The following is a 21,841-nucleotide window of genomic DNA, read 5'->3' as shown; positions in this document are numbered from 1 at the left end:
CAGCACCAAAGTTTGCCAGACAGTGCTATCAATGGCAACCTGCGCAGACCTAGCTGGTTAGACTCCAGCAGTTACCCCCAACGCACACTCTGGGGACTCCCCTCTCAAGCCTTGAGTCTGCGCCTAATACTTTCCGGGTGACTAAATAAATAATTAAATAAATGGGGGCTGGGGGGGCATAAGTTATGTGCCTGTGACCACCAGAATCATTCCACCCCCATCCAATTTGTCCACGTTCACCTTGTCCTAATCATGATCCATTGACCTACCATTTCATTGTACGTCGGGTTGCAAGTCTTTCGTGCCATCTTTGTCTTCCGCTTGCTGGTTTTCTGAGGGTCTGGGAGTAGGTAGATTTTGACATAAGGATCTGGGTCCTTCCCATCCTGCAGAACCTGTAGGGTCAATGATATTGGCATTAGCTCTCTGGGGGGGGCCAGGTCACCTCATTCCGAGCGGAAGGACGTCTTGGTGTGAACCTCTCCAATGACCCCTTCACATTGACACAGTCAGATCAGACCCATTGCCCTCGATACTCACCAGACCTCGAATGTGCATCACCATGATAAAGAGGGTGTCGTTCTTGTACGAGATAGAGAGTTTTACCTCCCCGCCCACTTTGCCCATCGGTGGAGTTGGAGGCACGTCTTGGGGAGGGAAAGAGAAACAAACAGCGTGAACCGGGATGGAAAACTCTGAACAACCATCGAGCAGAACCTGCTCCGGAATTCGTCCACAAAGTATACAGTCGCTTCACTTTACAGTGTATCCTGTGAAGTGCTTTGAGACGTCTCGAAGACGTGGTAAGGCGCTGTATCAAATGCCAGGATTATTATTATCATAATCATAGGCTTAGCTTTTGTGTCTAAAAATTTAAGGTGGCCCGGGATCGTGGAGAATTCTTCAGTCAGGTCTCTATTCGGAGGCTGGGGTTTCTCATAAAAAGAACCGCGGAAAAACGACTTCCAAATTAAGACTGTAGCTTAAGAAGTTTCCGCAATCTGAAACGTTTTAAGGTTTTAAAATGGTCTCCAGGGCTAAAAAAAAACTAGGTGGAATCTTGAGCATGTGATGTGTGGGAATGGAAATACATCTGTGGGAGGGAGGGAGCAAAGGAGGGATTGAGGGAGGGAGTGAAGGAGGGATTGAGGGAGGGAGTGAAGGAGGGATTCAGGGAGGGAGCGAAGGAGGGATTGAGGGAGGGAGCGAAGGAGGGATTGAGGGAGGGAGTGAAGGAGGGATTGAGGGAGGGAGTGAAGGAGGGATTCAGGGAGGGAGCGAAGGAGGGATTGAGGGAGGGAGCGAAGGAGGGATTCAGGGAGGGAGCGAAGGAGGGATTCAGGGAGGGAACGAAGGAGGGATTGAGGGAGGGAGCGAAGGAGGGATTGAGGGAGGGAGTGAAGGAGGGATTCAGGGAGGGAGCGAAGGAGGGATTCAGGGAGGGATGAAGGGATGGAAGGAGGGATGGAGGGAGGGTTGCAGACCTGTTGCTTTTGGCAGCGAGCTGGTGTTTCCTGATTTGTCATCCTTCGGGAGTTGGTGGAAGAAAGTGTAGACCAGGTCACACTGTGGAAAATCACAGCCAGTGTCAGACATTAATATAATAATAATAATCATAATAATAATTGCATTTGGCAATGTAAAAACAAACGCAGTTCCAAAATTAGTGGCGCAAGTGGGACCTTTAATAAGACAGTTCAGAAACGGCTCTCGACAATACACCTGGTGAATAAAATGTCAAAGTGGCTATTTTCGGAAGCTCAAATATATTACAAAAAGTGACATCCGTTCATAATGCAACGGGGCAGTGTTAATGGGGCAGGGTCTGGCTGACCATCGCTGAAAACCATTACCTCTACAGAACGGTTTAAACTGTAATAACAACAACAACAAGATTACCTTTGTATAGTGCCTTTCACGTTGGGAGGACGTCCCGAGGCGCTGGACAGAGCAACAGCATTTCAGACCCGAGCTGGGGTTGGTGGGGGGGTAAGGGAGGGGAGGGGAAGGGAGGTGGCCGATGGCATGGTCGAAGAGGAGGGTCTTGAGGCGGGACTTTAAGGAGGTTAAGGAGGGGGCGAGGCGGAGAGATTGGGGGATGGAGTTCCAGAGGTTGGGGGCAGAGTGGCTGAAGGCTCTCCCGCCAATGGTGGGGCGGGTGGGTCGGGGGACGTGGAGCAGCCAGAGCCGGCTGAGCGGAGGGAACGGGCGGGTTGGGAGGCGGTTAGGAGGTCGCAGAGATAGGGTGGGGCGAGGCCGTGGAGGGCTTTGTATGTGACATGAGCATAATTAGAATAATCCTTATTCCTCTTTGCTCAGTGAAACGTTCCGACTTCAAGCTTGAACTCACACAACCCTGTGACTCTGACTCGGTTAACATTCACGGCCAGTTATGGGTCAGACACGTACCTCAGCGACCTCTGGGGGGCAGTTTATTAAATGCCAGACGTAACCGTTCAGCTCCTCTTTACGCCTGTCAGCCATTGCCTCGCCCCGCGAGCGTCCAAGCACGAACCGGCTGGGGAAACTGTAAATAAAATCAATCAATAAATGAAGATAACCACACGGAGGTCTGAGCTTCCACCCTGTGAAGTCTCTCGAGTCTATTCTGCCTTAAAATCTAACATTGCCACGAATTGTGGAATTGCATCGCGGGGTGTTACTGTGACTGTAGTGACTGTTTTGCAGGCACAAACCCAGCAGCTAACTTGTGCACAGCAACGTCCCACAAACAGTCTTGAAACAAATGATGGATTTTATTGGGGGTGGGGTGGGGGGGGGGGATTGTCAGCCAGGACACCAGGACAGAGAAACTCCCCTCCCTTTTCAGAGTATAGCAACACTCGCATAAATCGTATCAATCAGGGACCACAACATTTAATAAAACTTACGCAACGTCCGAGTTGCCGGCAAACTGTAAAAGTCGAATGAAACCCAAGTTACGAGTTAGGAGGCGATTGATACAAGTAGCGCAAAGAAATCCAAGTGGTTTCGATAGGAAACCAAATGGAACTCGGGTCAATGTGTGACTTGGGCGATTTTATACGATTTATAAAAAGAGAAGATTTGTGCGAGTTTTACTGTAGTGTCGAACGACCACCTGAACAAGCAGCCGGGAGCTCGGTTTAACGTCTCATCCGAAGGACAGCGTCTCTGACACAGGGTGAGCAGAGAATGCAGCCCTTTCCCGAGATCCAGATGAATTGCTTACCTCGGCAGTTTGGAGGCCGGGAACATGAGCCGGAGCCTGTTGTGCAGCTCGTGGAACTCCTCAAAGGTCCTGAGGACGAAGGTGGCCTCGTGCTGACCCTCCCGGTCCACTTTCACAACAAATGTCTGCGGCGAGAGAACAGCAAGAACTTAACAGAGACCAACCACCGACACAGTGACACACAACACGACGGGCTGGCCCTCTCTCAACCTCGGTACGGAAATAGGGCATCATCATAATAATCCTTGCATTTGATACAGCGCCTTATCACGCCTTCGAGACGTCTCAAAGCGCTTCAGAGGATATACTATAAAGTGACTTGACTGCTTATTTTGTAGGCCAACCTGGCAGCCAATTGTGCACAGCGACGTCCCCACAAACAGTCATGGATTGAGTGACCAATTTTTGAGTGACCCGGAAAACTATCTACCAAATGACTAACAACCATGTTCCTACTGACTGCTGGTAAACAGAGGCGTGAGTGTGGAGTAAGGAAACTTGCCTAAGGCTTCGCGCCGCCCAGAAATCAAACCTGGGTCCTCTCGCTTGTGAGGCGAGTGCTCTAACATGTGTTCAAACTCCCAGCAACCAGGACGCAAAAGAGAGAGAGCGAGAGAAGGAGAAAGAGAGGGAAGGAGGGAAGAGAGCTATCACGTACATATCCTTTGATGGGGTTGAATATCTTCTGATAGTGACACACAAACAGCATCTTGATTTTGCCGTCGCTCTTCAGAGTGTGGGTTTTTGGGGCAAAGGACAAGGTGGGCCGATCGTCGGTGCCGACGAACTTCATCTGAGCCAAGTTGTGGAAGAAGAAGTTGAGTTTGGTAGCCACACTGCCCAGACTGGACTCGATCAGCCTGGAACGAGAGGGAGAGAGAGAGAGAGAGAGAGGGTATCACATCAGGGAAGCCAGAGGTAAACACAAGGGTCAAGGCAAACTAGCAGTTCCCCCCACATAACGGCTGAATCAGTTAAGCCCCCCCACCCCACTCTGGACAGCGAGACTCCAATCTATTATTATTATAATCTCCAGAGACCCGGTGGGTGGGTGGGAGGTCAATGTGAGTTTGGGCAGTGGTTGGGACTACAATTGGCCTTGGGATAGCCAGTGGGAAAACTAGCCAGGGTTACCACTCCCGAGCTCTGAATTATTATTACTACTATTATTAACAATTATTATCACCATTATCATCATTATTAATAATAACATATAATAATAATAATAACTTATTATAATAATTGTGGCATTTGATTAAGAGGACATCTCACCAAGCGTTTCATCGGATTTACTGTGGGGTGTAGTGACTGTATAATTTGTAGGCAAACAGTTCGGAATACCTTGTGAAGTAGGTGGTGGCGTGGGATTCCGAGTCCTGAGGTCTTAGGGTATCATAGACGTATCTCAAGTCCTGGACGTCGGACAACTCTGGGATCCCGCAGGAAAGCATCTGGAGAGAGGAGAGAGAGCGTCCGGTTAAAAGGGAATCGTCAAGTTCTCTTTGAATATTGTCCTGTCTTGTATTTGGAGGTGGGGAATCGCCACCTGTTTATCTCCCCCCCCACTCCCCCTCAACATACCAGCCCCAGGAGGTTGAGGAAGAGGTCCGTGTGTTTGCGGAGCAGGTTATAGGCCTGGCAGCACAGGTCCACAAAGTCGTGGAAGCGGCTGGAGGGCTTGTCGCCCCCGTTGATGACATACGCCATGTCCGAGGTGAAGACGAAGGGAGCTCGATCCCTGCGGGAAGACAGGAGAAGGATGTTTGAAATTGAGCACGAGCACAATAATAATTATAATAATAATAATCCTTGCATTTGATGTAGGGCTTTATCACATCGCTGAGATGTCTCAAACCGCTTCACAGGATATGCTGTAAAGTGGAGTCATTGTATATTTTGTGGGTGAAACACGGCAGCCAAATGCGCACAGCAGTGTCCCCACAAACAGTCATGGATTGAGCGACCAGATTATTATTATTATTTATTTATTTAGCGGGATTATTTCCCCCAGAAAGTGACTAAGAGCTGGGTTCCTACTTACTGCCAGGTAAACAGAGGCGTGTACGTGGAGTAAGGAAACCTTATCTAAGGTCCCCCGCCCGGGTCTTCTCGCTCACGATGTGAGTGAGCTAACCCTTACACTAGTGGATTATGGAGCCCACACGCCCGCTCACCTCTTAAAGTTCCCCAGCATCTGGGCGTGGCCGAGGAATTTGCCAAAGTCGATGTGGAACATGTGACCGCTGGTCTTCAGCATGATGTTGTCGTTGTGTCGGTCACAGATGCCGAGAACATAGGTGGCCACACAGCAGCCGGCACACGAGAAGATAAAGTTCTCCACAGCCTAAGAGCAAGGGCGACAAACAGGGGAAGTTAGATAGCCACAGTGCCGGTCAGCCGGGCTCATTCCGAGAGACTCTGAATGATTCAGAGCCATCGATTGAGGTACTCCAGAGTCCCATTCCCCGACCAAATAATAATAAACAGTGTAAACACAACAGCACATTACATTTGTACAGCGTCTTTCATGTCCGGAGGACGTCCCAAGGCGCTGGACAGTCTAGAATTGGAGGGCAGGGAGGGTGGGGGTAGGAGGGTGGGGGTAGGAGGGTGACCGAAGGCGCGGTCGAAGAAGAGGGTCTTGAGACTGGCCTTGAAGGAGACGAGGGAGGGGGCAACGCGAAAGGACTGTGGGATGGATTTCCAAAGGGTGGGGAGTGGGGGAGGGGGTGGGCAGAGAGACTGAAGGACTGATGGGCAATGGTTTTGTGTCAAAAAAAGCCACAGGGGGTGTGGGAGTGGGGGAGAGGGGAAATAGGAAACCTGCTCGAAACTCTTCACCTTCTCATATTCCTCCTCGCTGGCATTGTGCTTCTGCAGCCACTCCGCCAGGGGGTGGTCTTTAAAGGACCCCGTCACTCCGTGCTCCACCTGGATTTTCCGTAGGGTTTCCGCGTTCGGAATCATCTCGACCATCCCTGGGGTGGGTGTGGGGGGGTGGTGGCGGGTGAGGAACACAAAGGGAATTAGATGAGCGGCTGGCGCAGTGCTCCAAACCGATACCCCTACTCCCCGCCAGTGAGACAGGCTTTACTTACCCCGATCACATCCAGTCGACGTGCACTTGAAGAAGATCATGCGCATGTCCAGGCCTTCCTGAAGCCAGATCTTGTTCATGATGTGGATCATCTGAAGGGTCAACATGTCCTGCCGCAAGTCATCTCCAGTCTGGCCCCAAACCACAACGACAACAGTGAGCACCAACACTTCACGTTTACACAGTGCCGCTCACTCCAAATAACCTCCCAGTGAGGTTAATTCGAAAGGGAGGACTCGCATTTTTAAACCGCGAACGGGACGTTTCAAAGCACTTCGCGTAGAATTACTGCTGAGTGTAGTGACTGTATTTCGCGCTCTGGGATGCTACCCTGCATGAGGGCCACGCTGTGTCAATCCAAGTTGTTGTTGTATTTTGCTCATAGCAAGGTCCCGAAAACAGCCTATGAAGTATGGACAGGATCTCGAAGCGCTTTATTCCAAAACGTACCTTAAAAATGACATTAATGTTGTCCCCATTGGAGTCTCCGTTGATGAAGGAGATTTTCAGAGGCACCGCGTTGGAATTGAAGAAAGAGCAATCCTGGGGGAGGAAGAGAGGGATGTGGGGGTGGGGTGGGGGTAGGGACGAAACAGTTATCAAGGAGGTTTGACCACAAACAGCAACATCTCTAAAGAGAATCTCAACAAGGCTCTAACTTCTACATCTGTTGGACGACAAGACAACCTTAGGAGACATTTGCTTAGCAATAAACAATCGGGTATTATGGCAATAACATGAGCACGATCCAGGTGAACCTTTTGCACAGACTTTACTGACACTGGCCGGTCTGAGGCAGCTCAGAACAGATAAAGGTTGAGCAAAAAGTCAGACTTGGAATCGGTGAGAAGAAGAGGCCAAACAAGGCCATCTCTGGATGAATACAAATCCAAACACATTGTCCTTCAGGTTGTTCTTCCTATAAACTCTCAGAATTAACGTCAAATCCCATCGCGACAGACATCTCCTGTTCCAACTCGTATCCTTGCCCAGGTCTTCTTTCTAATGCTTCACTTCTTCGCCTCTCAAAGGGCAGATGGGGCCTCGGTTGAACATCTCACTTGAAGGAGGGCAGCAATGATGATGGGGCGCTACCCCCCCTCCCACCGGTACAGCGGTGGAGATTGCGTTCAAAAGTTGTGACATGGAGCTCGAACGCATAACCCAATTTTGGGGACAGCAAACAGCAAATCCCAGACTTAGGGCGGGTATTTGGAGTTGAGGTACAGAATGGTGGAACAGGTTTGAGGGGCTGAATGGCCTCCTCCTGTTCCTATGGTCTCAGCCTCTCTCCTACACCTCTGTAACCTGAGTGGTGCCCTACCCGAATGAGGCTTGTGGGGAAACTCCGCATCCCATACACTGACAAGGTGAAACCTACCCGCAAATTGACCCCTGTAGCCAGGAGGCTCGGGTTCAAAGGCAAACGGCAATGGTTCTGGACCTTGAAGAAATGTTGGATCTCCTCCATATTCTCACGTAACACGGCCTGCAACACACAAGTGAGCCAGAGCGTCACACTCTTCACAAAGGTCTCCATCGGACGACTTTTGCATGAACACAACAGTTAGCGCCCACGTAAATAACGTCACCGGTACATAGTGGGGGAATATCACCTGGCGTGAGGAGAGAGCTGAGTCACGGACCCGCTGCGCCACTTTGGCCAGGATCTGGACCAGTTTGGTCTGTTTGTCGAACTCCTCCCGCAGGCCCTTCCCCACGCAGCACAGCAGGGCCCCGAGCACGTGCTGGTAACGGGCACTGAACTCCGAGTCCTTCAACGCGTCCTTCAGCAACCTGACCAGGGCAAGAGAGAGGGGGGGAGAGAGAGAGAAAGACGATCATTGTCTTATCACAGTCGCGGGGACAAAAAGATGTCGTACAGTGGTGTGGGCTGGGGAGAGAGGGGGCGATGTGTTCATTTGCAATATTGTCTGATTTGCTACGCGTCATTGTTTTACAATATTTCTAATCCTTGCATTTGTGGAGTCCTGTAGCTCAGTGGTTAGAGCGCTCGCCTTGCAAGCGAGACACCTGGGTTTAATTCCAGGCAGAGGGCGAAACCTTGGGCAAGTTTCCTTACTCCACACGGAGCCTAATAATAATCTCTCCAAAACAAACAAAAAAAATAATAAATGGGTCATTTTCAAGTCACGACTGTTTGTGGGACATCGCTGTGCGCAATTGGCTGCCGCGTTTCGCCCACAAATATACAGTCAATTCACTTTACAGTATATTCTGTGAAGTGCTTTGAGGCGTCGAGAAGACGTGAAAAACGCTATATCAAATGCAAGGATTATTATTATTATATTATTGACACAGTGCCTTTCAGGTCAGGAGGACGTCTCGAAGAGCTTGACAGCACGTACTGTAAAGTGTAGTGACCGTGTATTTTTATAGTCGAACGCAGCAGTCGATTTGTGAGCAGTAATGTCACACAGGCAGCCAGGACTAATTTTATCTGAGGTATTGTCAGCCAGGACACGGGGAGAAATTTCCTTCTCGTTCCCAATAGCATCGAGGGATGCTTAACGTCCACCTAACCAGGCTGACGGGACCTCGGTTTACAACAAAAATAATTTGACACTGAGCCTTATCACATCGTTGAGACGTCTCAAAACGCTTCACAGGATATCCTGTAACGTGAATTCACTGTACATTTTGTGGACGAAACGCGGCAGCCAATTGTGCACAGCAGCATCGCACAAACTATTGTGGACTGAGTGACCAAATTTGGGGGTTTAACATCTCATCCGAAGGACGACATCCCCAAAACTGCAGTGGAATGTCAGCCGAGACTGTGAGCTCAAAGTCCCCGAGGCAGGACTTGAACCCACTTGTCAATCAAGAGAGGAGACAGTGCCACTGCCTGAGCCAGGCTGATGTTTTTGTACTGGGTTTCAGAAAATGAAACTAGACAGATTTGGTTCAAAACATTTGGTGCAAAGTCTTGGGAGACAACAGCGACCGTGTGCGATGTGTCAGCAATTGAGGCCAGGAGCAGGTGGCAGGATGTGGCTGTGGTAAACACAGAACCGATCCTGCAATACATGCAAAAACCAGTTAATCCAGTTCCTCATCCAAACCAAAGAGAAAATGACAGCTCAGCTCTGCAATTGGCCGTGAGTGCCCAGGGTCAGGGAGAGTAGTGGTGGTGAATGTCACAGTCTAGCTGGGTCTACTACTCACCAGTATATATGGTGGGCAATTTTCACGTCACAGATGGCTCGTCTCAAGAGGAAGCGAACCAGAGGGCTGTCCAGGTAACACTCGTACTTCACAGCCTGAGGGACATAAGGCAAGTGCCATTAATACAAGACAGGACAAGACATGTCACACCACACAGTACATTGGCAGTCACATTGGAAGACAGGAATATTAACAGATTTTGCATTTGACACGAAGTCTATAACGTCAAGACAAGTCGGATAATTTATGCCGTGATTATTGACTGCATTTGTGGGTAAATGACCTGCCAATTTTTCAGACCAAAATTGGCAGATCATTTAACCCCAAATTTTTATCTCGGGGAGGGGGATTTTCTACCAACTGAGTGCCTCCAACTGAGCCAATCAGAAGTAAAGAAGTACAAGGCTGGAGAAGACTATCAAAACACACCTGACCAAAGTAAAGACAAACACCTTACATTACACAGTTTCATAAGTAACTTCTCAGTTGATTTTCCCCCCTCAAAGACGGGTCTAACACCTTCTTGAATTTGCTGACAATCTGCCTCTCCGGATAAACACACACATTGTTTCACTCATGTCCACATCTGTGAGCGATGCCGTCATGCGGGACTTACTTGAACCAACTGAGGCAGGAAATCCACCAGCTCGGACCCAGACATGGTCTCCATCCACTGCACGGCTGTGTGTCGCAACCTCTGATCAGGGAACCTGAGAGACGCACAGGAGAAGAGGGAGAGGGAGAGGGGGAGAGAGAGAGAGAGAGAGGGAACATCAGCCGGGGCCGGGGGAAAGAGGCGTACGAGGACAACAATAATCCTTGCTTTTGATACAGCGCCTTATCCCATCGGAAAGATTTACTGTGAAATGAAGTAACCGTGTATTTGCAGGCAAGCACGGCAGAGCAATTGCGCACAGCAATGTTCCACAAACAGCCAAGTGGTCACAAGTGACCAATTTTTTTTTGATTTGGGGGATTGTCGGTCAGGACACCGGGAGAGAGAGAGAGAGAGAGAGAGAAACTCCCTTCGCTTTTCGAATGGCGCCACGGGATCTTTAACGATCGCCTGAACAGGCCAGGTGGGACCTCGGTTTAACTTTTCATCCGGGGGATGGCACCTCCGATGGCGATGTAGCGGGAAGTCTCGACTTAGTTTTTGTGCGATGCAGGCCGTTAAAAGAAAAATTCCCCAATTCAACACAAAACAAGGACAAATTGTGGCGCTTACATCCCGTTTCAGGAAAGGGCGCTCGGTTGTTGGAAGGAGCCTTTCGGATCACTTTTTGATGGTACGTTATTTGCGCTGTGGGCGTCACACACACACACACACACACAGACAACACTAGGTTTCCTCTGAACTGTACTCACGTGGCGTGGAGCAGCCCCAAGGCGTCCAGGTGGGTGAGGCATCGCCACTGCTCCAGTAGCATGTAGATGTCAGGGAGGCAGGCCCACTCCCAACTGGGGGCACTGGCGAGCACCAGGGGCAGACAGCTGCTCTCCGAGTGACAATAGTAACGTTTCTCCCACAGCAACTTCTTATCTGCTTCGTTCAGCCTGTGTGTGTGGAGTGGGGTGGGGAGGGTGGGGTGGGGAGGTGGGGGGACATCATCAGTCATTGCCAGGCATCAAAGACACAATGACATTACTGCACAAAACCGTCTGACCTCAGGGGGACCCCGGGGTAACCCGAGAGGCCGGGGACACGCAGGGGCACCTTTTCCCTAGTTCTTAAGATAATTGGCTTCAATTAGCGCCCTTAAATTAAATCAAGGCTGCTTTTCCCCCCACACAAACTCTTGAGGCATCTTAAATTTTAAGACCAAGTGGCCTTACGTAAGCCAGGACGAGGTGGAATGCCAACTATTCACCATTTACTCCTCCCTTTCCCACCCCCCCCCCCCACCCCGCACCACCCCCCACCATTCATTTTCTCCCCCACCTCCGCCATCCCACATCTCTGCTCTTTGCTAAACCAGGATGTGATCCAATGCTCTAAGATTAGCTACACTAGATGGCAGACTATGCCATATAAATCCCTCACCCCTCTAAGCATGAATAATAATAATAATAATAATAATAATAATACTGGAATTATAATTATACGTTCCACAAACTGTTGTAGATTGAGTAACCCCAATTTTTTTTATTTATTTTGGATTTATTATCCCTCAGTAAGCAATCCGCCAATCGACTAACAACCGGGTCCCTCCTTACTGGTACGTAAACAGAGGAGTGTGGAGTAAGGAAACTTGTCTAAGGTTTTGCCCTGCCCGGGAATCAAACCCGGGTCCTCTTGCTTGTCAGGCGAGCGCTCTAACCACTACACTACAGGACTCCCAGGAATACACAGTTACACGGAGTCATTGTTGAGCTTAACCTAACCTCCTCCTCTCTCTTTGTCCAGCTTCAGGTGTTTAGCAGTAAAGCAGAGGACACAGAGAGGGACCCAGGTGGTAGGCGCAAGGCGAGGCGAACGGCTCCTGTGACTGTCTCAGGGGCTATTGGATTACACGGCTTCCCCCAGCATCTCAAGAGACATCGGGAGCGGATCACGTTACAGCCACCAAAGGGAGAGAGAGAGAGAACACACACAGCCGGCCACCAGAGTCCTTCTCACCAAATCCCTGCCCGCCCCTCCCTACACATTTCATCTCCGACAGAGCGATCAACAGAGAGCGCAGATGCACAGGGTCTTTAACGTCCATCCCAATAGGCAAACGGGACCTTAGTTTCATCCAAACAGGGTTGTGGCACTCTCTCTCTCTCCCCCTCCCCCCCAACCACTGCCCTGGAGTGACAGTCGAGAATGCTCCAAGTCCCCGATGTGGGGTCTCAAACCCGCAAGATTTTACATTTACATAGAGCCGTTCACATCTGCAGTATGTTCCAAAGCGCTCATTAATAATAATAATCCTTGCATTTGATACAGTGCCTTATCACAACTTCGAGACGTCTCAAAGCGCTTCACAGGATACGCTGTAAAGTGAATGGACTGTGCAGTTGTGGGTTGAACACCATTGGAAGGGCATTTGAACTAGGAGGTGGGGGTGGGGGACAGGAGCCGAAGGGTGGGGGGGAAAGGGGTAAATAATGATCGAATACTCGGTCAACGAGGCGTGTCTCGAGACGAACACCTTCAGACCCCAGAGATGACAGAGCCAGGCTGACGCACCAGCCTACAGTGCTGATGTAATCTCATTACCTCTGATCAAAGTGGATTACACCCTGATTAAAACCTGATTAAAGGTGACCTGTGACTGTGGGAGCATTTGCTCAGGCCACTGCACTGAATGAGTCTCTGGGACAGAGAGAAATAATTCCCTTTCGGACATCGATCGTACAACAAGGAGGGGAGATTTTCCTGGGAATGTCGCCAACACTGCATGTGTGTGTGTGTGTGTCACAGCCTCTCGGGTGGGGGGTGGTTTCCTGCAGTCAGTGAGGAAACCCGGCCACTTTGCCAACGGTAACCGGGGCGGGAAGTGAGAAGAAGGGGAAGAAAATAAAATAAATAAAAAGTCAGTTTTCCTGCCATTCGGACAGACTCATAGAAATGCCGTTTCCTTTTGCTGCTCCCAGCTGTGCGCTGACGTGAGGGAACAGCCACTGACGTGATGCTCCAGATCGGGAAGCTTCAACTCAACCCAACCCACTCCTGTCAAGGAATAAAATTCCCCGCGTTCGATCCAGCGCCCCGCGACCTCAAAACGCCCCACGACAGGCGCTTTGCAGGGAGCTCGCTTGCGAGCAAAGATGAATCAGACGCGTGGCAAGGCAACAATGTCCCACAAACAGCCGTCGATTTAACCTGGGCACCGGGAGAAAACCTTCCTCCGCCACCGAGTCCTTCCGTGTTGAGCTCCGGGAGGTTTTTTCCCTGCGCGAGGCGACGCTATGTAAATGCTTTAAGCTGTTGCTGTTGCGACTGCAGTGATAAATCGTCGTGACAGAGCACGGCTGCTTACCAGAAGAGAGACTTCTTCTGCATCACCTCCTTCAGGTTCTTCCGCGACACGCTGTCCAGGCTGTTGAAGTCGTACTTCGGGCTGAACGTGGCCGGTGCAGGGGTTGTGAACTTGACCTCGAACGCAGAGGTGGGGAAATCGATCTGCCGACGAGAGGGTGAGAGGGATCGAGGGGCAATCGAGTTTACACGCAACGGGATGAAAATCGCACATCAAACCCGTTACGAAACGGTGCAAATTATAATCGCCTTCACCTCGACCCGAACGTCTCAAGCCTCGCACTGTCGTACGTCAAGCGCTCACTCAGGCACGCGCACACGCGCAGCCCCAATACACACACGTGCAAACGCATGTTACCCCAATACACACATACACCCAATAGACACACAGTAATGATTAATCATCTATTGCATTTGATACAACGCTTTCTAGTGTCGTCAAAGAGCTTCACAGGTTATTACTGTAAAGTGGATTGTGTAATTTGTGGGCGAAACACACACACACCAAATGCAAATAATCTCCCTGATCCCACTCTGTCCGAACGGCACTCCTTTATAAAAACATCTGCACAGGGAATGCAGGAATGAGGGCCAGCAGCCAGGAAGGTGGATACAGCAGACACCAATAGCTCCCTCGTTTCAAAGTGCCCCAGTCTCTCTGCCACCCGCCCCATCGCACACAGCGTCACAAAGACATGAACCACGAACATTATTCCCCCCACTCTATCTGGTCTTAAACCCTCCTGGGCTCTTCTGAGTGCTTTGAAGGCAGAAGCCTATCCTTTTCTGTTCTGCTGGACTTTGGCTTTCACCTCTATTACCGTAGCCTCGCCTGCTGACTCAGTCGCCCTCTCAGAGAATTCCCATAAAATCAGCTTCGGCTCCCAACCCGCTTTGGCTCAAGCTAATTGCCTTTGGTGTCGATAATTGCCCTGTAACATTCCCTTTGTAACGCGGGCCAGTGTTCCTCCCATTAAGTGCTGAAACTTTCCAACATCCAGCATGGTGCCTGCGAGAGTTTCCATTCTTCTGGTGTCTCTCGTGCCTCCAGGCGGAGGGGGGGGGGGGGTCGGAGGGAGGGAGGAAGCGGGGGATGCAGGTGTATCTGGTATCCAGACGCTCCCGCCTCACACCCCCTCTCTCGCTTGCGCAAGGCAGCTTCCTTGTGATTACACCACCACTCTAATGTCTTTATGCTGTGCCTCACTCATACACACACACACACAGCGCTCACACTATTTGGCTGGAAAGTCCGTCAGAGCGTCCAGGGGACTGGGAGCGAGCAGCTCTGTGGTCAACCAGGAAATGTGGGCTTATTTTAACCCCCTTACGCACGAGAGAGAAACACAGAGGAAATAATAATCCTTGCACTTGATACCGAGCCTTATCACGTGGTCGAGACGTCTCAAAGCGCTTCACAGGATATACTGCAGAGTGTAGTGACTGTGTATTTCGTGGCATTGTTATGGGGGGAGGGGGGTGGTGGGGGAAGATGTCAGCTGAGTGAAGGGTTAAAGCAGAAGCACAACAACTTGCATTTATATAGCGCCCTTTGCGCAGAGTAGTGTCCCGGAGTGCTTGACAAGTGGGGGGAGTCAAGCCTCGGTGGTGGGGGGGTGGGAAATAGAACGTCAGGTTATTGCCCTGCCTTTCTTGCCTGCCACATCAGCACAAAGCCGGGGAACAACGCCAGCACAGACAGGCTCAGGGCTCTCTGGCTTCTTTATCACTCCCAGATGCGAGTCCTCCCTGCAAGGATTTTCTGCATGAAATTGCCGCTACAGTATGTCTAACCTGCGCTCTCCTGCTCACGCTCTCAGCACGGGCGCGGCCTAAATGCAAGTTGTTGTTGTCGTTCGCCGTCCCACCCGCCCTCGCTGCATCCCGTCCCCTTATCACTGCGTCGAGCTGCTTCTTAAACAAGTCCCAGTGGCCCGGCCTCAACCACCTTTCCTGGCCAACCCTGTTCCAGTCAGTGATTACCCCTCTGCTCCCTCAGCCCCAGCTCCCGCCCTGGACACAGTCGCTCATACCTGTAGGATGACGCTGTCTGGTTGGGTGAAGTTGGAGGCACTGGACCTGGTGAGGATCATGCCTTGGCTGGCACCCCACAGCCCAAGGAGCCTCCGTCCACACGTCAACACCCTGGAGAACAACAACAACAACAAGATTATATTTGTTTAGTGCCTTTCACATCGGGAGGATGTCCCACGGCGCTGGACTGTGTACAGCATTTCAGACCCGAGCTGGGGAGGGGAGGGGAAGGGGGGTGGCCGATGGCACGGTCGAAGAGGAGGGTCTTGAGGCGGGACTTGAAGGAGGCTAAGGAGGGGGCGAGGCGGAGTGACTGGGGGATGGAATTCCAGAGGTTGGGGGCAGATTGGCTGAAGGCTCTCCCGCCAATGGTGGGGCGGGTGGGCCGGGGGACGTGGAGCAGCCAGAGCCGGCTGAGCGGAGGGAGCGGGCGGGTTGGTAGGGGGTTAGGAGGTCACAGAGGTAGGGTGGGGGCGAGGCCATGGAGGGCTTAACAAAGCCACACAAATCACTCGGGGCTGAACTCATCAGCTCCATCATATCGTCAGCATAATAATAAAGGCACAATTTGAACAGCGAAGGGAGTTTCTCTCTCGTTCCATCTCTCTCTTTCCCACTGGTGTTCTGGCCAACAAATGCCCCCAAATTAAAAAAAAAAATTGGTCACTCAATCCTTAGCTGTTGGTAAACTTCATTCATTCAGTCAACTCACTTTAGAGTGCATCCTGTGAAGCGCTTTGAGACGTCTCAAAGACGTGATATGGCGCTATATCAAATGCCAGGATTATTATTATTACTACTACTACAACAGGAGACCATTCTGCTCATGATGGCTGTGTCATGTTCCCCCCGGCCCCCCCACTCCCACACACACACATCTCATTGGAGGCATCTACTCCAATGTTCATTGACATGTTAAACCTCCAAGAGTTCTATTGTAACGACTCCACTTGGCAGTTCACCTCCTGCAAATTCTTTGTGTTATTTAAAGCCCTAATCTCCTCCCTCACCCCCACAGCCCCCCCCCCCCGCTCTTTATCTTTCCAGTAATAATGTTGAGTTGATGCCTCCACCCCCACCCGCCTTCCTACCCCTCAACCACCACCATCGCCCACTTTATTTGCCGAGTCGCCAACCAGTCAGTGGCGATAACCTTTCACTGTTTAGCTCTCAGGACGTGGAGCCACGATATATAAAGAAAAGTGGAGCAACGAGTTTCAGTTCAGTGAACTCTCTGAATAGGAGTGAACGGACTTCCCCTCCCCCATCCCTCTCCATCCCCCTCCTCTCTCTCTCTCTGCCCCTCTCTCTCTCTCCCTCCCTCCCCCTCCCCCTCATCACATCAAGACGTCAGCTGAATGGCTGAAGTACCATCTCACGCAGCACCACCCTCTCATTCGGCCCCTGGGAGAGAGACGAGCTATTGTTCCCGAGGTTGTCCCAGCAACCGCTCCAGCCGGAGGACAACACCGGCTCAGCTCCAAGGGATGCTCAGCTGGCTATCGCCATGGGAACCCCCTCCACCCTCCCCTCCATCTCTCTCTCTCTCTCACAGTGCGCTGGGAAAGGGGAGGGGGAGGGAGGGTAGGCGACTGGAGGTCTCAACGGCAACGTGCTCTTGTGTAGCAGCTTCGCAGAGGATAGACGCCTTAGGCACGAGACGGAGAGAGAAAACAGAAATCACTGAGCAGGGTGGGAAGGGGGTGTGGGGGGGGGGGAACATGAAGGCATTAACAAGCGCAATGGTCAAACAGATGATAATAAGAATAACAATCGTCCTCGCATTTGACACAGCGCCTTATCACGTCGTTGAGACGTCTCAAAGCGCTTCACAGAATATACACGTAAAGTGAATTGACTGGGTATTTTGTGGGCAAAAGGCAGCAGACAATTGCGCACAGCAGCGTCCCACAAGCAGTCGTGGGTTGAGTGACCACATTATTATTATTTTGGGGGGAGGGTTTATTACCCCCTTCGGAAAAGCGATCCACTAATCAACTAACAACCGGGTTCCTACTTATTGCTCAGTAAGCAGAGGCGCGTGGCGTACGGAAACTTGCCTAAGGTTTCACTCTGCCTGGGCTTCAAACCAGGGTCCTCTCGCTTTCGAGGCGAGCGCTCTAACCACTGAGCTATGGGATTTCACTCCTGTAGTTGTGCTTTCACAAGAGCTTTGAAGAGGGGTTGGGGTGGTGGGGGGGGGGGGGGGGGGGAGTTGCCAGGAGGCAAGGGAGAGATTTTTTGGGGGGAAGAGAGTTCCAGAAACAAATTATCCAGAGAATATTTTTTTACATATAAATCAAACACCCAAAATTTCGAGATGCTGGAATCTGAGAGTCTCTGACATGAATGCCGTTAGCACTGGAGGGCGCTTGGATAAATGGCTCAGCGAGCTCACATCTGGCAGTCTTACAGCACTTTGACAAACTCCAGCTGTGCTCTTGGCCTGCGTGGAGGGTGCTGTCCACCCTGCGAGCCAACGAGCGAGTCCCGTGATGATCCTTTATACAACTCGAGATGTTCAATCTGCCCAACAGTCACCAGAGGCTAAAGCTTGGCTGAAAACAACACCCCTGAGCTCAGCACTTAAAAAAACACATGAGAATAATAATAATAATCCTTGCATTTGATATAGCACCTTATTACATCACCGAGTCGACACAAAACGCTTCGCAGGATACCCTGAAAAGGTGGGGGGAGGAGGAAGTATATTCTGTCGGTGAACTGCAGCAGCCCATTGCACCCGGCAGTGTCCCACGATCAGTCATGTATTATTGAGTGACCAAATATTTATTATTATTATTGTTTTTTTTGGAAGGGATTATTACCCCGGGAAAAGCAATCCGCCAATCGACTAACAACCGGATTCCTACCTACTGCTGGTAAACAGAGGCGAGTGGAGTAAGGAAACTTGCCCAACGCTTCGCCCTGCCCGGGAATTGAACCCAGGTCCTCTCGCTTGCGGGCGCTCTAACCAGTAAGATACAGGAATAATGTTAGTTTCAGCACACAACTTCCACATACAGAGTAACGTTCGGAGTTCACCCGAGGCCAGTCTATAGTGATTGGGGGAGAGGCCAAAGTAAATTCTTTCTCTCGAAGATGTTTCATGGTAATTTAGGATTTTAGGGTTTTTTGCCAAACGATAAAAGGTTTTATATTTAAGCCATCTGCTCAATGTAAAAAATGACTAGTTCCAGTGTGTGGAGAGAATGGGAAAGAAAGATTTTCTTTTTTCACACAGCAGAGATTTGCAAAGCAATCTTTGAATTGTCCGATTATTTGGGGTTGGGGACGGGGGGGGATTGTCAGCCAGGATCTCCTCCCCCAGAGAGAAACTCCCTTTGCTTTTCCAACAGGGTTGCAGGAGTCTTAACATCCGTTTGAACAGGCGAGAAAGTGGATCTTGGTTTAACATCTCATTTGAAGGACAGCGCCTCCAACAACACAGCTCAGCAAAAGTGTCCTGTATTTCGCCGCTATCTAAATTAAGATAAAATCAACCAACTAGTGACTAATGTGCCAGACAGCATACTTGATGGCAAGCTGTGCAGTTTTAGTTGGTTAAGACTCCAGAAGTTACCTCCAACGCACACTCTGGAGTTCCCCCAAAGCTTTGGCTCTCACCAACTTGTGCCTAATATTCTCCAAGTAATCAGGATATGTCCCTCCAGAGAGAGAGAGAGAGAGAGAGCGCATTCCATTCCAACAATCTATCTCTTGAATTCCCATGTGTAGGTGGGATGCACGGAGTTCTCATTTGGGTTTGGATACTCTTACGCAACGGTGATAGGTTTCTGCACGTGGCAGAAACCCCCCCCCCTCAAAAAAGATGTAATGGTCTCCTGGCTAATCCTGGATGGAATTTGTGACCATATCCGGCGGCTTTAGCTCGGACTTACTGTCTGAAGTTGAAGAGAGGCATGGTGACCCAGCCCATGGTCTCGGCCGCTCGCCGCTGCTTGTTCCCCTCCGACGAGCTGCCGGGAGGCGGCAACGGGAAGGCGAAGAGCGACACCGTCAACAGGGTCTCCCTCGGCAGCTGGTTCACGTTAATGGGGAAACAGATACTGAACAGAGAGAGAGAAAAAATATCAGATGAAGTCAGAATCTTCCTTTACTAATATTTTCCCTTTCCCCACCCCAGCCCCCAGATCTCCGGGGTGGCCTCCCCCTGGGATTTGGCTTTGATTGCCCTCCAGTTTCCCTTCCCCTTCCTCTCCCCCCCTCCCACCCCGACCCCTCACCAACCGGTCCATTGTTCACGTACGAGCATTTAAAATTATTTATTATTCTTTGGAGTTTGAGGTACGGATCAGCCATCATCTTACAGAGCGGCACAACAGGCTCGAGGGGCTGAATGACTTGATTTCTCCCCCCCCCCTCCCGAAACCAGTTCAGTTTCCCCAGGCAGCGCTGGTGACTTTAGAGAGAGAAAAAAAGATTCCTGGCTGTACGGGTAAGGGAATCGATCTCAATCCCATTGTATGCGCCCATTGTCCAGTCACTCACTTCTGGTCCCAAATAAGCAGGTGGAAGAGGTATTTGTAGACGTGAGCTTTCTTAGTCTGGAGTTGGTTACAGAGTTCCTTTCCTCCATGGCTGAGTGAGCACGACAAGTAAAAATCTTCATAACTACAGGGGAGAAAAGGAGAGAGAGAGAGACAGACAGAACATGTAACCCTTAAACTGCAGCAGACACCAACCCCAACTTTGCTTCGTCTCACTCAGCAGAGAAAATTATAATAATAGTGACTATTAATAATTATAATAATTGTGCTGCCGCATTTGCCCACAAACACTCAGTCACTCTATTTCACAGTAAATCCTGCGAAGCGCTTTGAGATGTCCTTCCGACATGATAAAGCTCCAGACCAAATTCGAGGATTGTTATTCTTATCACGATTTACTATGTAGTGTAGTGACTGTGCATTTTGTAGGTGAACATGGTAGCCAATCTGCACACAGCAATGTGCCACAAACAGCCGCAAAGTGAATGAGTAATATTATTTGGAGGCCAGGACACTGGGAGAAACTCCCTTCTCTTTCAGGATCCAGACAGACAGACAGAGAAAGAAAGAAAAAGAGAGAAACGGAGAGAGCCAGGACGTGTGTGTGTGTCTCTTTCTCTCTCTTCTCTCTCTTCTGAGCTGCTCAAGAGAGTGACAAGGAGAGATTTACACAGCGGAGCGGAGGAATGCTCTTCCTTCCCTCCCTCCCTCCCCCCACCCCCCCCCCCCGCCAGCCACCAGGGCGGTGTGGGAGCCACACAGAGTCAGGATGACATCTGCCCATTCCAGCACGCCTCAGCGACACTTCCCAGCGCACGGCAAGCAAGTGACAGGTGCCTAGCGACACGTAGGAGGCGGATTACATCTGGGGACAAAAGGGCAGAGGGCAGGCAGGGTTTCCCAGGGTATCGGAACCAATCATCAATCAACGAGTATTAGCAGACGCACAAAAGCTTTGGTGTCCAGAGTTGGGGGCTGGTGGGGGGGGGGGGAGGTTGGGGGAAGAGGGGGAAGGGAGGGTGGAGTTGGGCTGGGGTGGGGGGGCGGGAGAAGAAGCCTCAGTTTGTGTCAGCCTCTTTCAATCACTCGAGACTTCGCGGAAAGATCAAAATTGGTGATGTCTCCAGGAATTTCAGCAAACTTTGCCCCCCCCACCCCCCCCAACACACACACACACATCATCACTGCTTCTCCTCCAACTCCAAAGCAATTGATACGGCCACTGAGCACCTTTAGTTGTTTCGGGGTTGGGGGAGGGGGAAGGGGAGTGGAGGTGGGGGAAGGGGAGTGGGGGTGGGGGAGTGGGGGAAGGGGAGTGGGGGAAGGGCAGGGATGGATCTCGCTCTCCACCAATCGTTAGGTTAGAGCAGCAGCAGCAAATGCTCATTGTTGGTGTCCCAGCTGGAGTCATCGGCCATTCATTACACAGCACTAACTAACCCAGTCACCAGTTATGAGTTGTATGACTCACTTACCACGATCTTTCCATTTGATGTTATTATTATCGTTAGTCTGATGATGATGATGATGATGATTATTACCTGGTAGCCCATGAGATGGGAATGCGATGAGCAGCGTAGATGGTGAAGTTGAGCGGGTTGTCCACCTGGCAGGCGCTCTGGGTGGGGGAGTGCTTGCGGTTGCCTTGCAGCCCCGTGTGGAAGTCTGCGTTGAAGCTGCTACAGTAAAGCTCTACCAGCTCCAAGATGGCGGCAGTCAGCGACTCCACTATCTTCGCTGTTACCCCGCGAGCGAGAGTGAGAGAGAGAGAGTGAGAAAGTGTGTGAGAGAGAGAGAGAAAAGAAGACAGCGCTCAGCTCCGACCCATCTCT

The 21,841-nt window shown here is 50.7% G+C and overlaps 1 protein-coding gene across 1 annotated transcript in view; it reads right to left on the bottom strand.

Annotated features, from left to right (window-relative positions):
* Nucleotides 1-21,841, bottom strand: part of pik3c2b (phosphatidylinositol-4-phosphate 3-kinase, catalytic subunit type 2 beta) — a 30,747-nt gene that overhangs the window by 2,187 nt on the left and 6,719 nt on the right. The window contains exons 10-31 of the mRNA XM_042342106.1: nt 21,551-21,746; nt 20,011-20,133; nt 19,401-19,568; nt 15,498-15,609; nt 13,466-13,608; nt 10,866-11,054; nt 10,114-10,207; nt 9,498-9,592; nt 7,925-8,105; nt 7,690-7,797; nt 6,759-6,851; nt 6,310-6,439; nt 6,053-6,189; nt 5,386-5,555; nt 4,793-4,949; nt 4,553-4,662; nt 3,870-4,071; nt 3,212-3,336; nt 2,410-2,527; nt 1,485-1,566; nt 541-647; nt 270-395 (exon numbers count right to left, since the gene is read on the bottom strand). Of these exons, the coding sequence (XP_042198040.1) occupies nt 270-395; nt 541-647; nt 1,485-1,566; nt 2,410-2,527; nt 3,212-3,336; nt 3,870-4,071; nt 4,553-4,662; nt 4,793-4,949; nt 5,386-5,555; nt 6,053-6,189; nt 6,310-6,439; nt 6,759-6,851; nt 7,690-7,797; nt 7,925-8,105; nt 9,498-9,592; nt 10,114-10,207; nt 10,866-11,054; nt 13,466-13,608; nt 15,498-15,609; nt 19,401-19,568; nt 20,011-20,133; nt 21,551-21,746 (2,966 nt within the window). The remainder of the gene's footprint in view (nt 1-269; nt 396-540; nt 648-1,484; nt 1,567-2,409; nt 2,528-3,211; nt 3,337-3,869; nt 4,072-4,552; nt 4,663-4,792; nt 4,950-5,385; nt 5,556-6,052; nt 6,190-6,309; nt 6,440-6,758; nt 6,852-7,689; nt 7,798-7,924; nt 8,106-9,497; nt 9,593-10,113; nt 10,208-10,865; nt 11,055-13,465; nt 13,609-15,497; nt 15,610-19,400; nt 19,569-20,010; nt 20,134-21,550; nt 21,747-21,841) is intronic.

This window comes from Callorhinchus milii, unplaced genomic scaffold (genome assembly GCF_018977255.1).
Source record: "Callorhinchus milii isolate IMCB2004 unplaced genomic scaffold, IMCB_Cmil_1.0 Scaffold19, whole genome shotgun sequence".
NCBI lineage: Eukaryota > Metazoa > Chordata > Chondrichthyes > Chimaeriformes > Callorhinchidae > Callorhinchus > Callorhinchus milii.
Note: the sequence above shows the minus strand (reverse complement) of the source record. Positions and strands in the feature narration are given on the sequence as shown.